Source organism: Fusarium pseudograminearum, chromosome 2, assembly GCF_000303195.2.
Source record: "Fusarium pseudograminearum CS3096 chromosome 2, whole genome shotgun sequence".
Lineage (NCBI taxonomy): Eukaryota > Fungi > Ascomycota > Sordariomycetes > Hypocreales > Nectriaceae > Fusarium > Fusarium pseudograminearum.
The window spans coordinates 8,450,146-8,469,069 of NC_031952.1; the positions used below are offsets into that span (position 1 = coordinate 8,450,146).

At 48.7% G+C, this 18,924-nt stretch overlaps 5 protein-coding genes across 5 annotated transcripts, besides 3 other annotated features; 2 read left to right on the top strand and 3 right to left on the bottom strand.

Moving 5' to 3' along the window:
• Window positions 1–471: 471 nt before the first annotated feature.
• On the bottom strand, window positions 472–2,101 carry FPSE_06015 (uncharacterized protein; the record flags this gene model as incomplete). The annotated part of the gene is made up of 5 exons (XM_009259133.1): window positions 472–1,050; window positions 1,104–1,348; window positions 1,405–1,728; window positions 1,780–1,941; window positions 2,002–2,101. The coding sequence occupies 5 exons, from the start codon at window positions 2,099–2,101 to the stop codon at window positions 472–474; spliced, it is 1,410 nt and encodes a 469-aa protein (XP_009257408.1).
• Window positions 2,102–4,294: 2,193 nt separating this feature from the next.
• On the top strand, window positions 4,295–5,089 carry FPSE_06016 (uncharacterized protein; the record flags this gene model as incomplete). Its single annotated transcript, XM_009259134.1, has 1 exon — window positions 4,295–5,089. The coding sequence occupies one exon, from the start codon at window positions 4,295–4,297 to the stop codon at window positions 5,087–5,089; it is 795 nt and encodes a 264-aa protein (XP_009257409.1).
• A 1,768-nt stretch (window positions 5,090–6,857) lies between these two features.
• On the bottom strand, window positions 6,858–13,439 carry PKS15 (the record flags this gene model as incomplete). Its single annotated transcript, XM_009259135.1, has 2 exons — window positions 6,858–12,722; window positions 12,795–13,439. The coding sequence occupies 2 exons, from the start codon at window positions 13,437–13,439 to the stop codon at window positions 6,858–6,860; spliced, it is 6,510 nt and encodes a 2,169-aa protein (XP_009257410.1).
• A 27-nt stretch (window positions 13,440–13,466) lies between these two features.
• Window positions 13,467–13,493: a repeat region.
• Window positions 13,494–14,185: 692 nt separating this feature from the next.
• FPSE_06018 (uncharacterized protein) lies at window positions 14,186–15,082 on the top strand (the record flags this gene model as incomplete). The annotated part of the gene is made up of 1 exon (XM_009259136.1): window positions 14,186–15,082. One exon carries the CDS (start codon window positions 14,186–14,188, stop codon window positions 15,080–15,082), a length of 897 nt encoding a protein of 298 aa, XP_009257411.1.
• Window positions 15,083–15,407: 325 nt separating this feature from the next.
• On the bottom strand, window positions 15,408–18,482 carry FPSE_06019 (uncharacterized protein; the record flags this gene model as incomplete). The annotated part of the gene is made up of 13 exons (XM_009259137.1): window positions 15,408–16,014; window positions 16,076–16,186; window positions 16,238–16,409; window positions 16,475–16,876; window positions 16,935–17,004; window positions 17,077–17,169; window positions 17,217–17,291; window positions 17,532–17,629; window positions 17,837–17,963; window positions 18,082–18,090; window positions 18,158–18,169; window positions 18,344–18,364; window positions 18,445–18,482. Coding segments are annotated over 13 exons (1,835 nt in total), but the record flags the coding sequence as incomplete, so codon positions are not given.
• Window positions 18,183–18,217: a repeat region.
• Window positions 18,263–18,338: a repeat region.
• Window positions 18,483–18,924: the final 442 nt, after the last annotated feature.

The following is an 18,924-nucleotide window of genomic DNA, read 5'->3' on the forward strand; positions in this document are numbered from 1 at the left end:
CAACAAAACCTCATGGTCGCTCCCTTCAGACATGCCGACACATCAAGTCCAACATTCTCACAATCTAGGTGAATGGTAAAGCAACCTCATCTAGCTTCATTGGAACTTAGATTGAACACACGACCAATGAATTGAGAACAAGTCATGAACTCAGTAACCCGTACGATACGGTTCAAGCATGTGTCCCTTGTGTTGCTTACCCGCACTCATGCCCATCGTGTTAGTGCTTCAAAGACAACCCCGGGTTGCATCGCCCTCAGAAAACAACACCTGACAACCAAGAACGAGCAAATTTAACTTATTGTGATAGTATTCAAGCATTCAATTATAAAATTTGTATAGAATGCCATGTCTGCCTGTGGTCTATCCAAGCCCACATCCAAGTCAAAGATATCTCCCAGCCAACTCCATTCTCCTGCACAAAAGAACCTCGCGAGGTTAAATAAAACGCCAAACATAGAAAATACCCGCTCAATCAAAAGCACACATCCAGACAAACGTTCCCAAACCACCTGCAAGAACGAGAAACGTGAGGATTCCAGCTCCCGCACGATCAGCCGTCGTGATAGGCGTAGGCTCAGGGTTATCATGCGAGTCCTTTCCAGCATTAGGATCACCCTTGGAAATACCACCCGTCTCGTTCGTCGCAGGCGGTTCGGCGTCCTCAATCAATAAACTCGACACAGCTGCCAGCACATTCATCTGCTCGCCTGCTCCACTAGTTCCGTCGACGGCTACATCGACAAACGTGCCGCCGCTCCAGTAGAAACCGCATGCGCGACCTGAATCACCACCTGTGCATTGTTTTACTGCGGCTTCGGTGGAGGTCTTGAGGATGGGGAGGATCTTTTTCGCGGTGAAGGGGGCGACTTGGGTTGTTACGGCGAGCCAGCGGTGCACGTAGCCCTTGAAGGATAACATGTCGGTGGAGCAGGCGCCCTTGCGGCCTTCGCAGGGGACTTCCCACATGATGTTCTTGGGGAAGAAATTCTTGAGGGTGGCGTCGAGGAGCTTGGTGACGCGGTCTTCCCAGACAGTAGATCCGTTTGTCTGTAGCTGTTAGTAAATCGCCCAACCACCAATTTGGGTTAGGATTTACTCACAAAGTTGTACATGAACGCAGCGCCTTGAATCAGAATAGCGGCGTTGTAAGAGAAAGTCGCCTTGTTGATGTCGGTACAGTTCTTTCCAACGTGTCCACCATCATACACCAACCATCTCTCGTGATCAATATAGTTGACGCCCCAGAGCCACTCCCACGTCTCCTCAGCGTGTTTAGCATACGTTGCGTTTCCGGTATATCTCGCAAGACGAGCTCCAAGATTAAAAAAACATCCGTTGGCGATAGCTAAAAACACCACGTTAGTCAGACAATCCTATACCCTGACACCCAATAAAACGCACTGTTCTTGTAATCGTATCCAGAGTTTGTGAAAGGAATCTGCCATCGCATTCCACCGTTGCACTTGTCGTCGTGTCGCTCGGGATTGGCCTGTGTCGTCCAGACGGCCTGCGCCAGGGCGAGCCATTGAGCCTGGTCTTCGGGCGGGTTGGGGAACTTGTTTTCGGCTGCGAGCATGGCCGACATGCCCCAAAAGCCTTGATCGTCGTTTCCGAGCGAGGCGCTGTGGTTGCTGGGCATGTAGTCGCGGCCTTCTCCTGTCTGGTGAAGCATACCCTCCATCACCACCTTGTTGTAGCTCGAGTCGCCTGTGAGTTTCCAGTAGTCTGTTCTCAATTAGCCACCTCTTCGTTGTCTGCTAGGGAATGCTGACGCACCGATATATGTTCCCATCATGGCTCCTCCTTCCCACCAGTAGTAGTCGCCCTTGTTTTCTGTTGGAGGACCTGGCAAGATACCGGGAATCATGCCCGTTGTGTTTCCGTTATATTGCAGCATGAGATCGTAGGCTAGTCCGCGCGCTGATTGTTTGATCTCGTCTATAAAACTGTTAGCATTTTGTCCTCGAATTGTGTGTCGTTGGGTGTTTTCTCGCGCACCCTTTGTTCCAATCTTGTAGTACTGTGCCTCGACTGATTGAGCCAAAAGACTCCCCAAAATGGTAGCCTGGGCGATGAAGCCCTTTGAAGAAAACAACATAGCGCCTGAATGAGAGTCGGCCTCTCTATGTGATTTGTAAAAGATGTGTTGTTTATGTGTGATGTCGGTCAATATGGTCGGAGCAGCTTGTAAAGCGAGCGATAACAAGCACCCAAGAACCCGTCTAGTGTACAACAGGATCCAAGAAGCAGAGTCAGAAAAGCGAGTGTTTGAAGTCTATGCAGAAAAAAGAGAATGCAAAAGGTTCAAAAAAGAAAGTCCCTTCTAGAAAGTCAAATCATGGATGGGCAGACAAAGGATGATCGGAGAAAGGATGATGGGGGGAGATCAAAGGTGGGACGGGGGGGTTCAAAAAGCGGAGGGACAATAGAAGCCGGGGACCTTTTTCACCAATTCAAAACACGAATAATAATAATAAAAAACAAGGGGGAAATAGGAAAGAGGAGCCCATCTTTTGTGGTTACGAGCCAAGGATCTGGGCATCGGGGCAGTGCAGCTTTGTATCAAACAGCTTCTTGGCGGCTATCAAAGGTAGTACGCAGTAGCCAGAGAGGACAATGAATGGAGAGGAGTAGAGTTGCCAAGACACGCCAAACTGGGATATGGGGACATGGGATCATGGGCTTATTGGTAGGCCAAGGGCTTGGCAGAAGGGGAGTAGTGTTGTATGGTTATTTGATCCAAGGCTTTATTGCGCGATGCCTTGATTTGCAGTGCATTAGCTGGGTTGATGCAGCTGATGATGATGGGAGACAGTTGAGAGGATGTATCATAGTATCCCTCTGTACAGGTGCCCGAGATGAGACTCTTGGACGACACTCTTGGACGGTCCATCACAATCACAGCGACAAAATAAAGCCAAGATCTACTTTGCTAAAGCGAGATTGGAGATTGAGGCTGGGGGAGACTGACACAGGCCACGCAAGCCCTTGTAGGTTAGGGGGGTACTTCACTCAGAGACCAACTCTAGCGGGCTGTTTAGGTACTCTCCTACTGTAGTCCCTCCTGTAGCCCCTACTAACCCCCTATCACGCTAAACTTTAATGCGCCAAAACTCCCTTCTTCTCCACACCAACACCGCCATCATCACACAAGATTGGTCCCAGCCCCTGGTATGCTTAAATATTACCTTATTCTAGAGACGGACCAGTGAAACCAACAGTACATGTCTCTGACTTTATTTGATCTGTCCAAGTTGAGGGTAAGACAGAACGCGTGGACTGCTAGCAACACAATATCATATGCTGCTCTTGAACAATAAACGAGTCATAGAATAAATCACCAGACAGACTGACTGACCTCCAGTGCTAGGACCTGCTCTCAGGCCAGGGTGATGCTATACCCATTTGATCCAGGGGCTTCTTGGCAGTCCGTCATTCTCTTGGCGCTGCCGTAATTGACTGACCCGAACGTCCCGGTAACAAGACACACTCTGTTTGGTTCGTCCGTACAACAGACTTTTGCGCGGAATATAAATAAACCCCGTATTGATCTGATCCATCACCGGATGATTCTTTGCATCGTGTACTATGTAACACGCGCGCCAAGCTCAAACATACGCGTGTCTCCAATTAACCTTGTCTTGGGGGTTTGCGTGTTTTGAGTTGGTGAGAAATGGGCCAAGAACTAAGACGCGCCATCGATATCACATGTTTCATCTTGGCAAACTTCAATTGACTTTTATGCCTTGGGCAACGGTGGTGCATGAAATTCTAATTTTTGAATGCTGAATTATCTGCTGTGGCTGATAAATTGACTCCAACCCCGTTGACGACGGTGTTTCTGGTCACTCTCTATCCGCCACGATTTCGTGTCGCATTGCTAGCCACATCGTCACATGCGGTGAGGCTCTATCCACCTTTCATCCTTCAAAAATGTCTCGTCAACTTTGTAACCTGCACCTGGAGCGAGAAGAAGCAGTATTATAATTGAACATTCGCGAGAAACTACTAACTTACCTACACTCGTTTCGAGAACTGACTGTTATCTGCAAAATGAGGGACAAAGTCAATAATTATACAGTGGTCGCTTCTATCGTGGTTTAAGTTGCTTCACTCCGTATGGTAATCGAAGTTATAGGGTATGTCGCTTCGCGAACGTGTCCAATAATAGTCCAATATTGGATTATGTAAACACATTGACAACATAAAGGGTCCCATCAAAACTCACCACCAACTGTTGGTCCTGCCTTTTTTTACACCGCACTTTTCTTCAATCTCCTACTAGACCAATATGGCTGCTAGGATTTCGGACATGATAGATTTTGTATGGAAGTCTCCAAAACCACCTGCTGGAACCAAGAAGCGCTTTCTCGACAGAACACTCCCAGAAAACTTCAAGTACTTTAGAAACTGGGGTTTCACAATCTACCGCACATACTACGGTCCCGAATCAGATGAGCACTGGAACACACTTCTCCAAGTCTTGACGCAGCAAACTCGCCTTGCACTCGGCTATCACGCAAGAGACGAAGTCCGCGAGGATGATAAGCGATGGGGTTTTCGTCCTCATAATGATGTGGACGCTTATCTGGATAAGATAGAGATCATGAAAAAGCTTTTCCGTCTCTTTCCTCGAGAGGATCCAGACTTACTTGCTGGTCTCGATATCGCAGGCATACGGAAACTCTGCCTGGAGGAAGGAGAGCAGGCCGAAAGTGAGAAGAACATGGTAGGGACCTGCTTGAACTTTGTGCTTGTTGCGGATGAGGGAGTCCTGAAGGGTATTGCAAACAACAACTTTGTTGTCAAGGCAGTTGGCTACGACTGGTCCCCAATTCAGCATGCTGGGAGCTGGGGTTGGATCAGGCTTGCGACAGGTGATTTGCTACAGCTTTGGGAAATGCTTTATATTGCGTATGAGCTTAATATTAGCAAATATTTTGAGCTTAAATTCCGAGGCCCAGAGGAGGATCTTGAGAAGCATGTTTGGTTTGGGGCTGGATCTCTACCACCTTTGGGAGACTGCTCTCGTGTCCAGATTGCGTGCGAAGACGGTAAAAGTGGCCGGTTCAAGTTTGATCCTTAGACTTGATGTGTTCGACTAATGAACCGACGGAACACGTCGATAGCGTCTGTAGGATGTCAGCTCATTAGAAGGCAGGTCATCGCACATGTTGATGTAATCGAACAAGGTGAATGCTGCTCAAACTCAGTCTAGAACGACGGTAGCATCCTTCTCTAGTTGTTGCTAGATTACCTCGAGTGAGACAAGTCCGTCGAATTGCACATGCTGCAAACAAAGAGTAGACGGTCAGTCTATATCCTAGTGTCGTTATGGATTCACATCGCTAGTCGAGGTGTCACTTAGTTGACCCTCAACTCAGTTTATGTCTAAATAACTGGGTTGCTCTCATACATGCCTATCATTGCTGCTGAAAATAACTGGACGTTTGAACTTCTTCTTCACGATAACTCAGATTATCAAATCATGACATGCCAAAAGAATAACGTAGTATATAGGCCTAATGTAACTTGGAGTTTATTAGAGCTTAGGTGTTTATATGAAATGGGGCTTCTGTTGAGCAAATGAGCCTTGGACATGTGTTTTCGGTATTTCACTGCAGACTTAACTCACACTGACACCATCTCGGTGTCATCATTTAGACCCAGATAGCTCAACAACGGCCACCAGAACCAAAAGCATGCTTATATCCATATCCATGTCTATTGACCTTGATAATCAGTGAGGCTGCCGTTGTCACAAAGAAAAAAAATGGTCAAAAGTTCCCCGAGGCTGTCCAGCTTTTCTAATTCGCCCTGCCAGCGCCCAGTCCACTTGTTGTTGCGACCGGTTACTCGATTCGGTTTCTTCACTGCAATTTTAAACCACGCTGACTCCATCAGAACCAGTGCTTTTTGATCAGCGACGCCGTTCTATAAAGGCCCCATATGGTTAACCACAGACTACTGTATACTCGACTACTGTATCAACGTTATGGCAAACTAGAAGGGTCGCCATGACACGTTTTGCTTAAAGAACATTGGACAAAGTATACAATTTTAGCCTTGCTAGCCCAACTCTATCGTCTTATGTGCGAAGATGTGCTTTCAACCCTGATCGAGACACAAACGTCCTGAGAGTCAAGTGCGGACTCCACTCTATTAAATGTGAGTTCACGGTTTCCATCGCTGTATGATGCTTTGTCGGCATGATCAAGTATGCCGAGATCTTTTGGGAATGGACATATTTTCATCTAAGCAGAAAACCACTACTCAAAATGCTGGTCTTCCAAGCTGTGAAACAGTTAGATAAGAGTAGTGAAGTAGTGTAGGTATCGAGTCTAGAGATGTTATAATTAACCCACGGGACTCATATATACTCGCTCTGTAATATTGATTAACTATTCTTTGACTCAGCTGACCCAATTACGTTGTTTCAGGGCTAGAAGTTTATCTAAGCGCTATCTTAGCATCTACCAACTCTGAAGCTTGGTTGTTGAAGGATTTCTTCTCCACAGCAGGATTCAGCTCGGCTCTTGATCCTCTCATTCTGATTGGAACCATTCTCACTAACTATAGTCTTGATTTGGTGTTACGGCATTTATTATCTAAGTTCCCGATGAGTAATGATAACCCTCCCCGGACTGGGACGAGTTCCTTAAATGCCGATATACGAAGAGATCATCATCATAGTAAAGTAAAAGTCATTCTATCTGTTTCGACGTTACTCAGGATCCTTCTAGTCTCTGAAACACTTGTGCTCCCGTTCATTTCCACCACAATTAATCTCGTCAGGTTCCAGCTCTCTGTGGTCTAGCTAAATGCCACCAGAACTAGTATCCCGTTACTTGTCTTCACCGCCATGCCGTGATTAATCGGAACTGCTCAGATTCGCGGTAGCCATCGTCGGTCCAGTCAACGTGGATGAAGCCCGCGTCCAACAGCGTCGACTTCCATTTATGCTCATCGGCCAGTGCATATGTTCGGTCATCATCGAATCGCCACCAACCATCCAGTAAACCGAACACGCAATCTAGCCAGCCGAGAGGCCGTGTCAGCTCCAATAGGCATAGCATGCCACCATCCCTCCGAAGCAGCCTTTCTATGTTGGCGCAAGCTTGCCCCAGGTTCCGCGTCGCGTGGATGCAGTTTGATGAGATGACGAGATCGTACGACTCCAACATATTTGCTGGTGGCGGCTTCTCAATATCGAGAACTGTAAACTCCATATTGGATTGCCGCCTCTGGCTGTTGTATAGCGCACCAAACTTCTTCTTGGCGCTTGTCACAAGCGCCATGGAAACGTCGGTGAATGTGTAAGTGAAGTCGACATTGGATGCCAACAGCTGATCCATGGCATTCCGCGTTGTCGCGCCAGTGCCCGCCCCAACTTCGAGAACGCGTAGCCTTTTCGTACCACCAAGCCGCGATAAGACTCGGTGGAGGAACTCGCCGAGCATTTTATTCCCAGTCGCAAACATAGGGGAGCTAACGTACACGTCTTCCAGGAGCTTAACGGAGGCTGCATCCCGGAAGAGCAACTGCAGTGGATCGGCTCGACCAGAGAGGCAATCTGAAAGGCGAGAGCCGGTGACATTGAGCAGCTGATGGTCTGGCCGGTACTTCGGACACTCATTCAGGAGTTCGCGGTAAGTGTCCGCTGAAGATCCGAATTGAGGCAGAGGCTCCGCTGTCCGGAAACGGACAGACTGTCCCTCACAAACAGAGATCAGGCCAGCGCCTTCCAGAATCTTATGGAACCGAGACACAAGCTGTTGGTATTTTGATGTGTAGCGCAAAGGAGGCAACGGATCTCCGGCCTGAAGTGCGCTCAGATCACACCCCAAAGTGCTGAAAGCCTCTAATATGTATGCAAGCACTAAAGACGTCTGCTTTGGATACACATCGGTGTAGAAACCAGCGAAGCCAGTCATCTGTGCAAACGAGCTGGTCTCTTGCTTGATTCGAGCAAACTCTAGGCGGGCCTGAGTGGTAAAAGGAGTAGAACCTTGGAAGGAGGCAGTAGTCTCTCTGATAGGAGTAACAGGATAACTCTGCCCATGGAGGCTAGAGTCTGACTTGCTCTTGGGGGCTTTGTCTGATAACACAGTGGATCCCCGGTCGTTGGGTAGGTCATGGTTTAAAACCATGCGATAGAGGTCTGAGAAGGTCAAGTTTTCGTCAATCGTATCCAGGCTCAGCCTCTTCCCAAACGCCTTTTCCACGTCTGACTTAAGTTGTATGGCAACTAACGAGTCTAATCCAATCTCTCCTAGGCGTGTATCAGGAGGGATTCCTTGGGAGCAGTTTAGATGCTCTGAGAGCAGGCTGAGTAGAGCAGCACTCTCCTGATCATGGTCAGACAGTACGGAGCTCGCTGAGGACGGAGGCCGGGCAGAAGAAAATGACGAAGAGTCCATGGGATAATCGCTCGATGTAACCCGAGATACCCTTGGAACATAAGTAGGATGCAAGTCTGGGAAATCGGCGTGGAGGTCACTTCCGGCTCTTGGCGAATTTGCCTCTGAATCCGAAAGGTCACTATCGGAATCGATGACTACCGTCGGGGCGGTACCTCGTGCTGTTGGGCCCTGTATCTGTTGAATGCCATTTATTGACTCCAGGGCCTTCTGCAGAGAACGAATTGGAATTCGTTTCAGGCTTGCACCTATAATCTCCAGTAGAAGTATCTCACGATCCGCACTGGTCACAAATATGTCGCATGAAACGGTCTTATCGTTCTCCCGATTCAAGTATGAAAGGACCATCCAAGGTCCCTCGAACTTTCGTGCCATGTCTCCAGGATGAACATGTGGGATAACAGCGTCAAAACCGTTGCAGATATATACATCTTCTGCAAGATCTTCAAGACTACTGGCATGAAGCTCTGCTATGAGCAAGAAGTTATCAAAGATCGGGGGGCTGAAAACTGTTCCTGCACAAGCCTGAGACATGATGGCAGGCATAGCAACATCAGCTACGGCTTCAAGGCCTTTCGATGTGATGGACTGTATACCCAGGTACCTATTGTCGTACGTAGCCACTCGTGCCAGGATATTCTTGACGAACAACCCTTGAACAGTTGAGGCACTGCGATCCTCACGTAGCTCATCGCACCGATCGTAAAGACGACGAAGCAGTGGTCGACTAGGCTCCAGGTAGGCACAGCCTTGTCCCTGCCAATTGATGGTACCTGAGGCTTGGATTTTGCGAGCCTTGTTGTCACCGTCATCGATGGAGTGGCTCTCCACGACAAAATGCCAACTCGACATTGTCTCTTTCCGCAACGTGAGGCGCAGGCGCTTTTGGAGATCCAGACCAAACGGTGCATGCATTCTCACCTGCTTGACCTCGACGGACGGAGGAGATGAACTGGGAGCAGACAAATACATCGGGAGAAGGGTAAAAGCGCGAGTGACAGATTCTATGTACACAGAACTTGGCGCTAGAAGCTGCCCGAAGACCGTCCTGCCTCGTACAAAGGTAGAGTAGTCATCGCTATGTTGGTTGATGAAAAACTCGACCGTCTCCCCATCGGTAGGCCCTGCCAGAGATACCAACTCTGGTGCTTCCTGCTTTGGGTCCTGGCTCTGGTTTGCAAGCTCCGAATCTTTGTGCTTTTGTAGGACAGGTAGCCAGTGCTCCGACTTTTCAAAGGGGGATGGAGGCAGCTCCAATGGCACAAAACGGCGTCTCTCTGACGCATGATACAGCCAAAATTGTACTCGGACCCCCTCGTTCCAGAGATTGATGGTTGTGTCGGCGAGAGACTTGATTGGGTTCTGGCCCTGCAGCAGAATCGAGTGGAAGGAATGGGACGGGAAGCTGGGCGTGCCGGGGTTTGTGAGCGCACGACGAGCCATGGTGACACCAGCAGAGCCGGATCCAGCCTCGAGCCAGATGCAGGGTCCTAGTCGTTTCTCAACTCTGCGGATGGCGTCGCTAAAGTAGACAGGCTCGCGGGATTGTCGGGCAATCAGCTCAGGTGTGATATTATCCCAGTTGTCACCCAACTTGCAACAAGGTTCGAAGGGGATAACGGAAGGGCGCAGGGTGAGCTGTTGGATAAGCTGTTGGTACTCGGGAATTATGCAGTCCATCATTTCCGAGTGGAATCCACGGCTGACGAGTAGTCGTTTGACAGAAACGTTGCGGGAGCGAGCAACCTCCTCAAATGCGTCGATAGCCGCTTCCGTACCCACGATGACCTGATGCAAAGCGGCATTATAACAGGCAATTTCGATTGTGCCAGCCCCTGGCATTGACTGTGCAATGGCCTCAACAGTAGGGGCATCTGCTTCCACGCTAAGCATGCAACCTCGTTCCGAGCCCCATCTGTTCTGGATCAGCGACGCCCGGCCAGAAATCATCTTCAAGGTGTCTCGCAGGCTGAGGACACCGCTGACGCAGAGAGCTGTCAGCTGGCCTAGGCTATGGCCAACCATGGCCTTGATCTCTAGCCCAGAATCTATCCACGATGAGGCAACCGAGTACTGCAACGAAAAGTGCATGCAGTGAAGGTCAACCAAGTCATCAACGGGCTCCGTCTCGAATATGCGTGGGAACAAACTGCGAAGACCCATTGTCTGCAAGATTCGGTCGCAGCGATCCAAGTGGTGCTGTAGAAGGCTCGAGCTCAGGTAGGCTTCTCGACTGAGAAGAGCCTGACGACCTGTCTGGCCAGCGAAAACGAGCACCACGGGCTTCGGATGACCTTGTGGCTTTGATGCATTCGAATCGTCATCATTGTTATGGGCTCGGGAGTGAAGTTGGACCTTTAATTCATCTGCAGATGTGGCTGAAAACGCAACACGGTGGCGGCAAGACTCGTTCTGTCGTTGACCCAAGTGGAAAGCGATGCTCGGGAGCAAAGAGTCTCCGAGGACACAGCGTTGAGTCTCAACGAAGGACAGGAGAGTGCGGCAGTACTGGCGTATGCTGGACTCGGAATGGGAAGCAATCAAGATTGGGCACTGATGAGGCTGACCCGCCGCAGACATGATTCGTTCAGGAGATGCTAGTGGAGGTTGGCAAACAAGCATAGCCGCATTAGTCCCCGAAGCGCCATAATTGTTGACCATTGCCGCTCGAAAAGGCGCTTCCCACGGCTCCAGGCATACAGGAATATCCATGTTTGCCTCTTCAAGCGAGGGTAAGGCCGGGTTCAGCACTGAGAAGTTGGCCTGGGGCGGAATTTGGCGATTCTGAAGCATCAGCATCACTTTGACCAGAGCAGCCACTCCCGACGCCGCCTCACAGTGTCCTATATTCCCTTTGACTGAACCGAGACGCAAAGGTGGCAATCCCGATCGATCGCGTCCTCCAAAGACGTTTTGAATGCTCTGCCACTCGATTGGATCGCCTTTCTGAGTGCCAGTGCCATGGGCTTCGACGTACGACACTTGGTGCGGGTGCAGGCCCGCCGCCTGCAGTACACGTCGGTAGAGATGGCTTTGCGATTCAATCGATGGTAGTGTGATTGAACGACTCCCCTTGCTATTGTTGACGGCCGAGGCTGCCAGCACGCCGAGGATACAGTCATTATCCGCGACTGCGGCGGAGAGTCTCTTCAGCAAAACGAAGCCTCCGCCTTCACTTCGACGGTAGCCGTCTGCGCGAGCATCAAAGGGTCGACACTGACCTGTTGGGCTCAAAAAAGAGGCCGCCGCTAGGTTATCGTGCGACCTAGCCTCTGGGACCATCAGGTTGATGCCTCCAGCCAGGGCCATGGAGCATTCTCCCGACTGAATGGCCTTGCACGCCGTGTGGATTGCTACCCCAGAGGACGAACAGGCCGTGTCGATCACCATGGACGGGCCGGTGAAGCCAAAGAAGTGACTGATTCTACCGCTCGAGAAGGCCCTCGCAGTGCCGGTGAAGGAATATGCCGTTGGAGGATGGCTATTCACGTTCTCTTCGTAGTCACAAGAGGACATGCCGATGTAGCACCCCACGTTATCTGTAGCTGAGGATGACGGACTGAAATATCCCCCGGATTGTAAGGCTTCGTAGGCCAGATGAAGGCCAAGTCGATGCTGAGGATCCATATGCTCGGCTTCGCGGGGGGGCTTTCGAAAAAAAGAGCAGTCGAAGGAGCCAGCAGCCTCTAGGCCGCTGTTTACCCCCTTAGCCCGAATCTCTTCCCAGAACTGTGGGAGAGTCTCCGAACCTGGAAACCGGCACGATACCCCAATGATTGCAATGGAGTCATCAGGATATCCGTGATAAAATGCTGCGTTGGCCATGGGGCGGACGACCTGTAGTGGTGTGATGAACAAGATAGACCGGGGAATGCAATCAACAGGGCCAAGCGCTAGCACTCGAGCTTTGCTGTCGGCACTGGAGGCCACGGTTCTCTGGGCCATATCCGTCACTGACTTGGTAATGGTGGTGTACCAGTCGGCGCGTTTGACCAGGATACACTGCAAAGCCACCTCGTGCAGCGGCGTCTGGTCCGTTACGACTTCTCCGCTGTCATTCCACCTTAGTGGTACGAGCGGATGGCTATGTTGGGGAAATTGGAGCATTGGCAAGGACGCGCAAAGATCGGTCAGCTTCTGGAACATAGCCTCGTGCCCTGGATGGTGGTAGCGACCTTGCAGGTTTATCTGCTTAGCCACAGCCCCTGTTTCCTCAAGACTGCGCATCAAAGACATAGCGACCCCCTTGGGCGCTGTGATATTCACACTGCAGACATCTAGGCGGACACCAACATAGGACTGGTTGAAAGTTAGCTATTGTTTAGAAGATAGGAAGCAGATTCGTTTCTGCATCCTTTTGAGCGGACGTACCTGTGGATAATTTTTGAGCACGGTTTTTAACAATTCCTCTCTGTCATCACCCCCGCTCTGCGGCCAGCGCGCAAAGATGCAGGCGGTCGGTTCTGATAGCTCGGTCTCGTCGAGATCTACCAATGCTCCAACACACAACGCTAATCTCACGGCAACAGCACCATACTTGGCCACATCTGTGATGGTTGGCGAGCACGAGAGGGCTATAGCAGAGAGGAGTCCAACACAGAGTCCTTGAATGCCTCCGTCACGGACGCCCTCAAGAACACTGGTATGCGCGTCCAAGTTCTCCTCACTCATATCATGACTACTCAAGTAGATCATGTATTCTGAGAAATGAGCCAGGACTGTCAACACTGCCAATTGTGTATTCCTTGACGTCCCTCCCTCCAACGGCAAGGAAGAGTTGCCGCACTCGATCCATTCGACTAAATTCCGAAGGGCTGGTGCTGCATCAACTCGTTGTAGAGACTTCTCTCTCTCGACGAGTAGAGACCAGAGTTCGGGGAGTTCTATGACTGCGTCCCGCAACTCTGCTAGGTGTGGGTTGTGAATGATGCTGGAGCGAATGCGGGACAGGTACGCATGATCAGGGTCCGATATTACCGAACCGCAGATTAGCAATGAGGGTGAATGTGTAGCCATGGTTCTGATGATGATATGCAGATACTGAAAAAGAAAAAAAAAAGAAAAGAAAAAGGTATAGAGAAGGCTGTGGACTTGCTTGGTATGCAACCGGAGTTTGCGATTGCTTCAGCTTCCTATATGCCTCGCCCCGGAAGCAATGCAGACTAATCACATTCTTTTACTATATATTCGTATCTGGTCGGCGTACTCCGTTTCTCCGTCACTATGAAGAACAGGACATAGAATATGGCACAGTTACCCAGTAGGCTAAGCTCCCTTGAGGCGCAGACTGCCTATCAGCGGATGAATGGAACCACGCGTATGCTATGCCACTCAGGGTCCCTGCACGATCGGCCCATGTCTGTGGGATATAAAGTTCTAAAACTATAAACTATAAACTTCAACATTGTCTTTATGTCGTAACCTTCATACCCCCCTCCCTGGTCGAGTTGACATGTGGGGGTTCATAAAGATACAACCCCGGTGTTTCAACTTCTTGTCCCCCACTGTCCGATATCGCTAATTGAATTAGCGGTATGCTTCAATGGAGGTACGACTCAGTTCATACTGCTATACAGATAATGCTACTCTAGTTATCCCGGACATGATACGAGTCAGTACATCACCGTGGCTCGGAACCATACTCGGAAAGCTAGGTTAAATCTTCCATACTGCTTGAACACCTTTGGCCATATACATGTGAGCTAAATAACTGTTCTGAAACTCTTTTGCAAAGGCTTCCCAGGCAAAGTCTCCAAACGGAAATGTCCGGCAGCACACTCGATAAGGGCAAAGTCACCTTGACAGGTGCAGAGGAAACCCTCCTCATCACCCTCTTTGCCCGCGCCAAAGATGCCGAGTCTCCAAATCCAGTGCTGAACGATCAGTATTCCGCCCAAGTCGTCAGCCGCATCCGCGACCAGGGCTACAACTTCTCACGTACCACCTTGGACCGGTCAGACAGCAGCTTCTTTACGAGCTTAGTAGCAACACGCGCCCGGGTACTAGATATCTGCTGTGAGCAGTTCTTGGAGAGAAACCCAGGTCCCGCTACGATAATACATCTCGCCTGCGGTATGGATTCGAGAAGTCTGCGCCTCAAGTGGCAGGGCGAGGGCAGGCTCTGGATTGACGCCGACATGCAGGATGTCATAAAACTGAGGCGCCAAATCATGGACGACCCAGCTCCGGGAAGAGGAGAATACCGGCTGACTGACCCGGACATCCACGATGATGCTTGGTTGAGGGACTACAACATTCCCACGGACAGACCAGTATTGGTACTCTTCGAAGGTCTGACGCCTTATCTCACTCGCGACGAAGTCGCTGGTCTCTTGAGGCGGATCATCAACCACTTCCGTGACAGCGGAGTCAATGGGGAAATTCGATTTGACGCGCCTGGTTCTATTTCTTATTTCCTCATCAACTACGTATTCAACAAGCCGTTAAGGTCAATGGGTACGCAATTCACCTGGTACATGGACGATCCAAGGGAATTGGAAACTCATGTCCCAGGCCTCAAGTACAAGGAACGCATGTTCGTACTGCACGACTATGCACGGTTGGGCAATTATGGATGGCTGGCTAGCTTTCTTTTGCGAGTTGCTGACTGGTTCAATATTGGTGGCCGAATTGGTTCTGGTTATGGGTATGAGTTCTGAAAGAGGTTTTGGTCAGATGGGATTGTATTATTTAGGTAGTTTTAGAAGAATCATTATTGCTAAGCAACTTGAATTAATTTGCGTCCTTGATATTTGCAAAGAAAGCGGTGCACGATGCTGACAAGAACTATCCACGTCCTAAAGTAGGGTTTAAAAATATGAATTTGTCTTACAGGCATATTTTGCTTGAATGTGTACCAACCACTCAACACTCAATGAATTTGTCTTACATATTGGCACAAGGCCAGACTCTTGTCAATTGCAACCCGCTCTCTACCTATATCCCCCATAGGGCACCTCCAACTGGTTATCAGCTACTGTCAAGTTAGGCCTTAGCAACCGTAACGGCAATGTCGAAATCATGCCACATATAATGACTACCTGCGTCCCTATCCCACACAAAGTCGCGGTTGGCCAGTGTCATGTCAAATGTGTAGACAATTTTGGCAACAGCCAGCCGAATGGACTGGAGCGCCATCTCACGCCCAACACAGACGCGAGGTCCCAGTGAAAAGGGCCGCCACGCAGTCCTGACATCCTTCTCAAATGGCGTGCCCGGCCCTTGATGCTCTTTGAGCCAGCGCTCAGGCCGATATTCATCCGGGAAGGCCCAGCAGCTGGGATCGCGGTGGAGAGAATAAAAGTCAGCACTGATCAGTGTACCGGCCGGGACCCAGACGCCGTCAATCATGGTCCCGGACGTGGTGATGCGGTGGCTACCGTGGCCATTGAACGGTGGCACGAGACGCAGGCTCTCATTGATACAGGCGTTGAGCATCGGCTGTGACAGGAGACTATTGCAGGTGATATCATTTACTGAGGAGTAAGCGTGGTGCAGCTCAGACTGGAGTCTCTTGTATTGCTGCGGCTCCCGAAGAAGGTAGTAAAAGATGGCAGACAGAGACGCGGCGCTGCTGTCGTAGCCACCCATTCTGTGTGATTATACAGTGAGCAAACAAAGGTACCAAAGAACAGAACCGGTTGATGTCTTACAAGAGTAGTAGCATGTTGCTATGGATTTCATCAAAGCTGAGACCTGACGATTCCTTGGCCCCCAGGATGGCAGTGAGGAAATTCTTTTGTCCTTGTTGAGACGCTATATGCCTGTTGCGATTGTTAGTTGCCGCCACTCATAAACTAGCCTTATTGACTTACCGTCGGAGCTGGTCTTTTCCCAGGATATTGCCAGATAGGCCAAAGACCTTTCTAGATATTCCGACTAAGCCCCTCGCTGCGAGCCCTAGAATTGGGTTCCCGTTGAGATATTGAAAAAACTCAAGAATTGGAGCAATCTGTGCATGCAAATCTTTCGCCTTTTCATGATGTTCTGGTGAAGGTCACTCATTAGTCTCACATGACACTATATCCATGAATTTGATAGAAATCTCATACCAAGTTGCTCCAGTGTCGCAGGTTCTCCAAACGCGAGGTTTCCCACATTACCCCACACCAACTTGTTCAGCTCCTTTGTAAGGCTGATTGTCTGTGAGGGGTCCATCGCAGCTTCTAACAGTCTCTCAACAGTCTTTTGCACATGGTAATGGGTTATGTCCTGCTGATCCCTCATGGCCTTTGCTGTAAATGCTGGTTGAAGTGCTCCTCTAAGCCTCTTGTGATCCTCACCCTCGTCGACAAGGAGGATGTTCTTGGCACCAAAAACAAATCGCAGAATCAAATCTTCCGAGGTACCCCTCTTAGTAAAATGGTGGCTGTCCGGGCCGGGGTTGTGTATGTCCCTCAGGGCCCTCTCAGATGAAAAAGAAAGCTCATTAGGAGCAATACGCACTACATGACCTGTATCCGAGCTCAGTCAGCACCATTCATGGTAAGGGTTGTTGCTGTATATTCATACCATATTTATGGTGCAAGGCTTTGATGTCATTATTTAGACGATGGCCTGCTACAGACCTGATGAGGCTTATCTACCGCATCGTTTACTGCGTCAGTAAGACTGGTTCTTCTAAGCAAAGACGGATATAGCTGGATAGTCTTACCGGCGTCACGGCAGCGAGGAAGGGACCTTTGATATGTGCAATCGGATGCAGGAAGTAATTGTAGAGACCTAAAAGAAAAACGAAGACGATGGACTGAAACATGTTAGCGTCTTGGCAGTACCAGTGTGAGGTAGACTTACCCCGATCACAGCTGCTTGCGTGAATACCAGCGGATCTGATAGCCATGATCGAGCGCGATGTAGCTCGACCACAACCTGATCAAGAAGGTCCTCCATGCTTTAGTGTTGGGATAATCAGATACAAGGTGTTAGATTCCAAGAAGAAAAATTGAAGGGTCAACTCTTGGCGCTTCATTAAGACACTCAGCAGTTGTGGTTCTGTTCCCGTATATGTTGGAGAACAGGATTTAGGCTGTTGCTCAAGACTAGAAACCTAGGATTAAACTCTGGCGCCTGGAAGCCGCTCTACCAGCCACCTTTGACGTTTCATCGTACCATCAATTGATGGATTGGAGTAAACTGGGCATCGGTAATTCCGAGTAGAAATGAAGCGAATGCCGAGATTGCCGGTCTCGAAGACGCCATGTCACGTTCTAATCATTTCGGTTCGCAATGACAGCGGCCTCATGAACAAACAACCTGGTAATGGGTTTAGCTCCAGGCATCCCTGTCGATAAAACATCAAATGATGGGTCCGTAGAACAACAGCTAGGTCTACTCAGGGTGTCTCTTTATCCAAGAGTCATACGGTTCCATCGTTTAACCTCTCGATAAGCTAGCAGAATACTTGAGTTGCATACTGCAGGTGGGGGGCGCAAAAAGTTCCATGTAATCTGTTGTGCTAGGATACAAGGCTTTGGCGCCGTGGAGTAGCCACCACTGGCGCGATGTATGACCTGACCTGCTGGGACTTTGTATGTCAGCCTGCTGCGGAGTGTGTTTTGTATTATTAATACTCGTAATTGGGAGGCTGAGGCTTGAGCTTATACTACCCACTTGTAAAGGATGAGTCCACTTAGCAAGATAGTCAGGCCTTCCAACTTACAGTATTAGTCTATTACACAGAATAGTATTAAATGCAAGGGCCTTTAAATATTTATTAGTAGAGCCTTTATAGATACCTTACAGAGAGTCTATAGGGTAGAGAAAAATATATAAAATATTAAAAATAAACTTAATTAGGAAAGTATATAACGTATTTAATAAGTAAGCATAATAGATAAGCGAATATAATAAGAATCTTAACTATTACTAAATAATATATAATAAAAATACAATAAACTATCTAATTAATTAAAATTACTTACTATACTCTTCTCTAGATGCCTCTAGAACTACCTAATAGGTCCTTATATTATGCCTAGTCTTACTACATATACTATATCGCTAAATGCCTAGTCTAACTGACCTTTCTTAACCACCACTTTTTAATAACTTGCCTACTACCTGCATATTAATATCTATCTAATTAATTACTTATAATACTTCCTCTATAGTTATAAGGTCTCCTTTCTATAGTCTAATTCTTTTTAACCTTTAGCGCCAACTTAGCTTCTTATTTCCTTCCTAAAGGTTTTAAATCTTATTTCTTATTAGGGTAGTCTTATATATAGTTCTCTTTACTGCTTTAGTAAGAGACTAGATAGCTTTAATAATTGACTTTAGGGAGCTATTTTAATGTCTTCTAATTCGACTCTTAAGGTATTTATTCTAAGACTAGGCCTTATTAGCTATCATTAAGGTCTTTAAAGTCTAAGGAGAAGAAGGTTTAGTGACCTCTGCCTAAGGGGTTAGAGTCTATAGCTGCATATTAAGCTTTAAGATAATATAATCTAGGTTAAAAGGAGCAAGCCTAGCCCCTCTAAAACCTCCTTATATATTGCTTTTA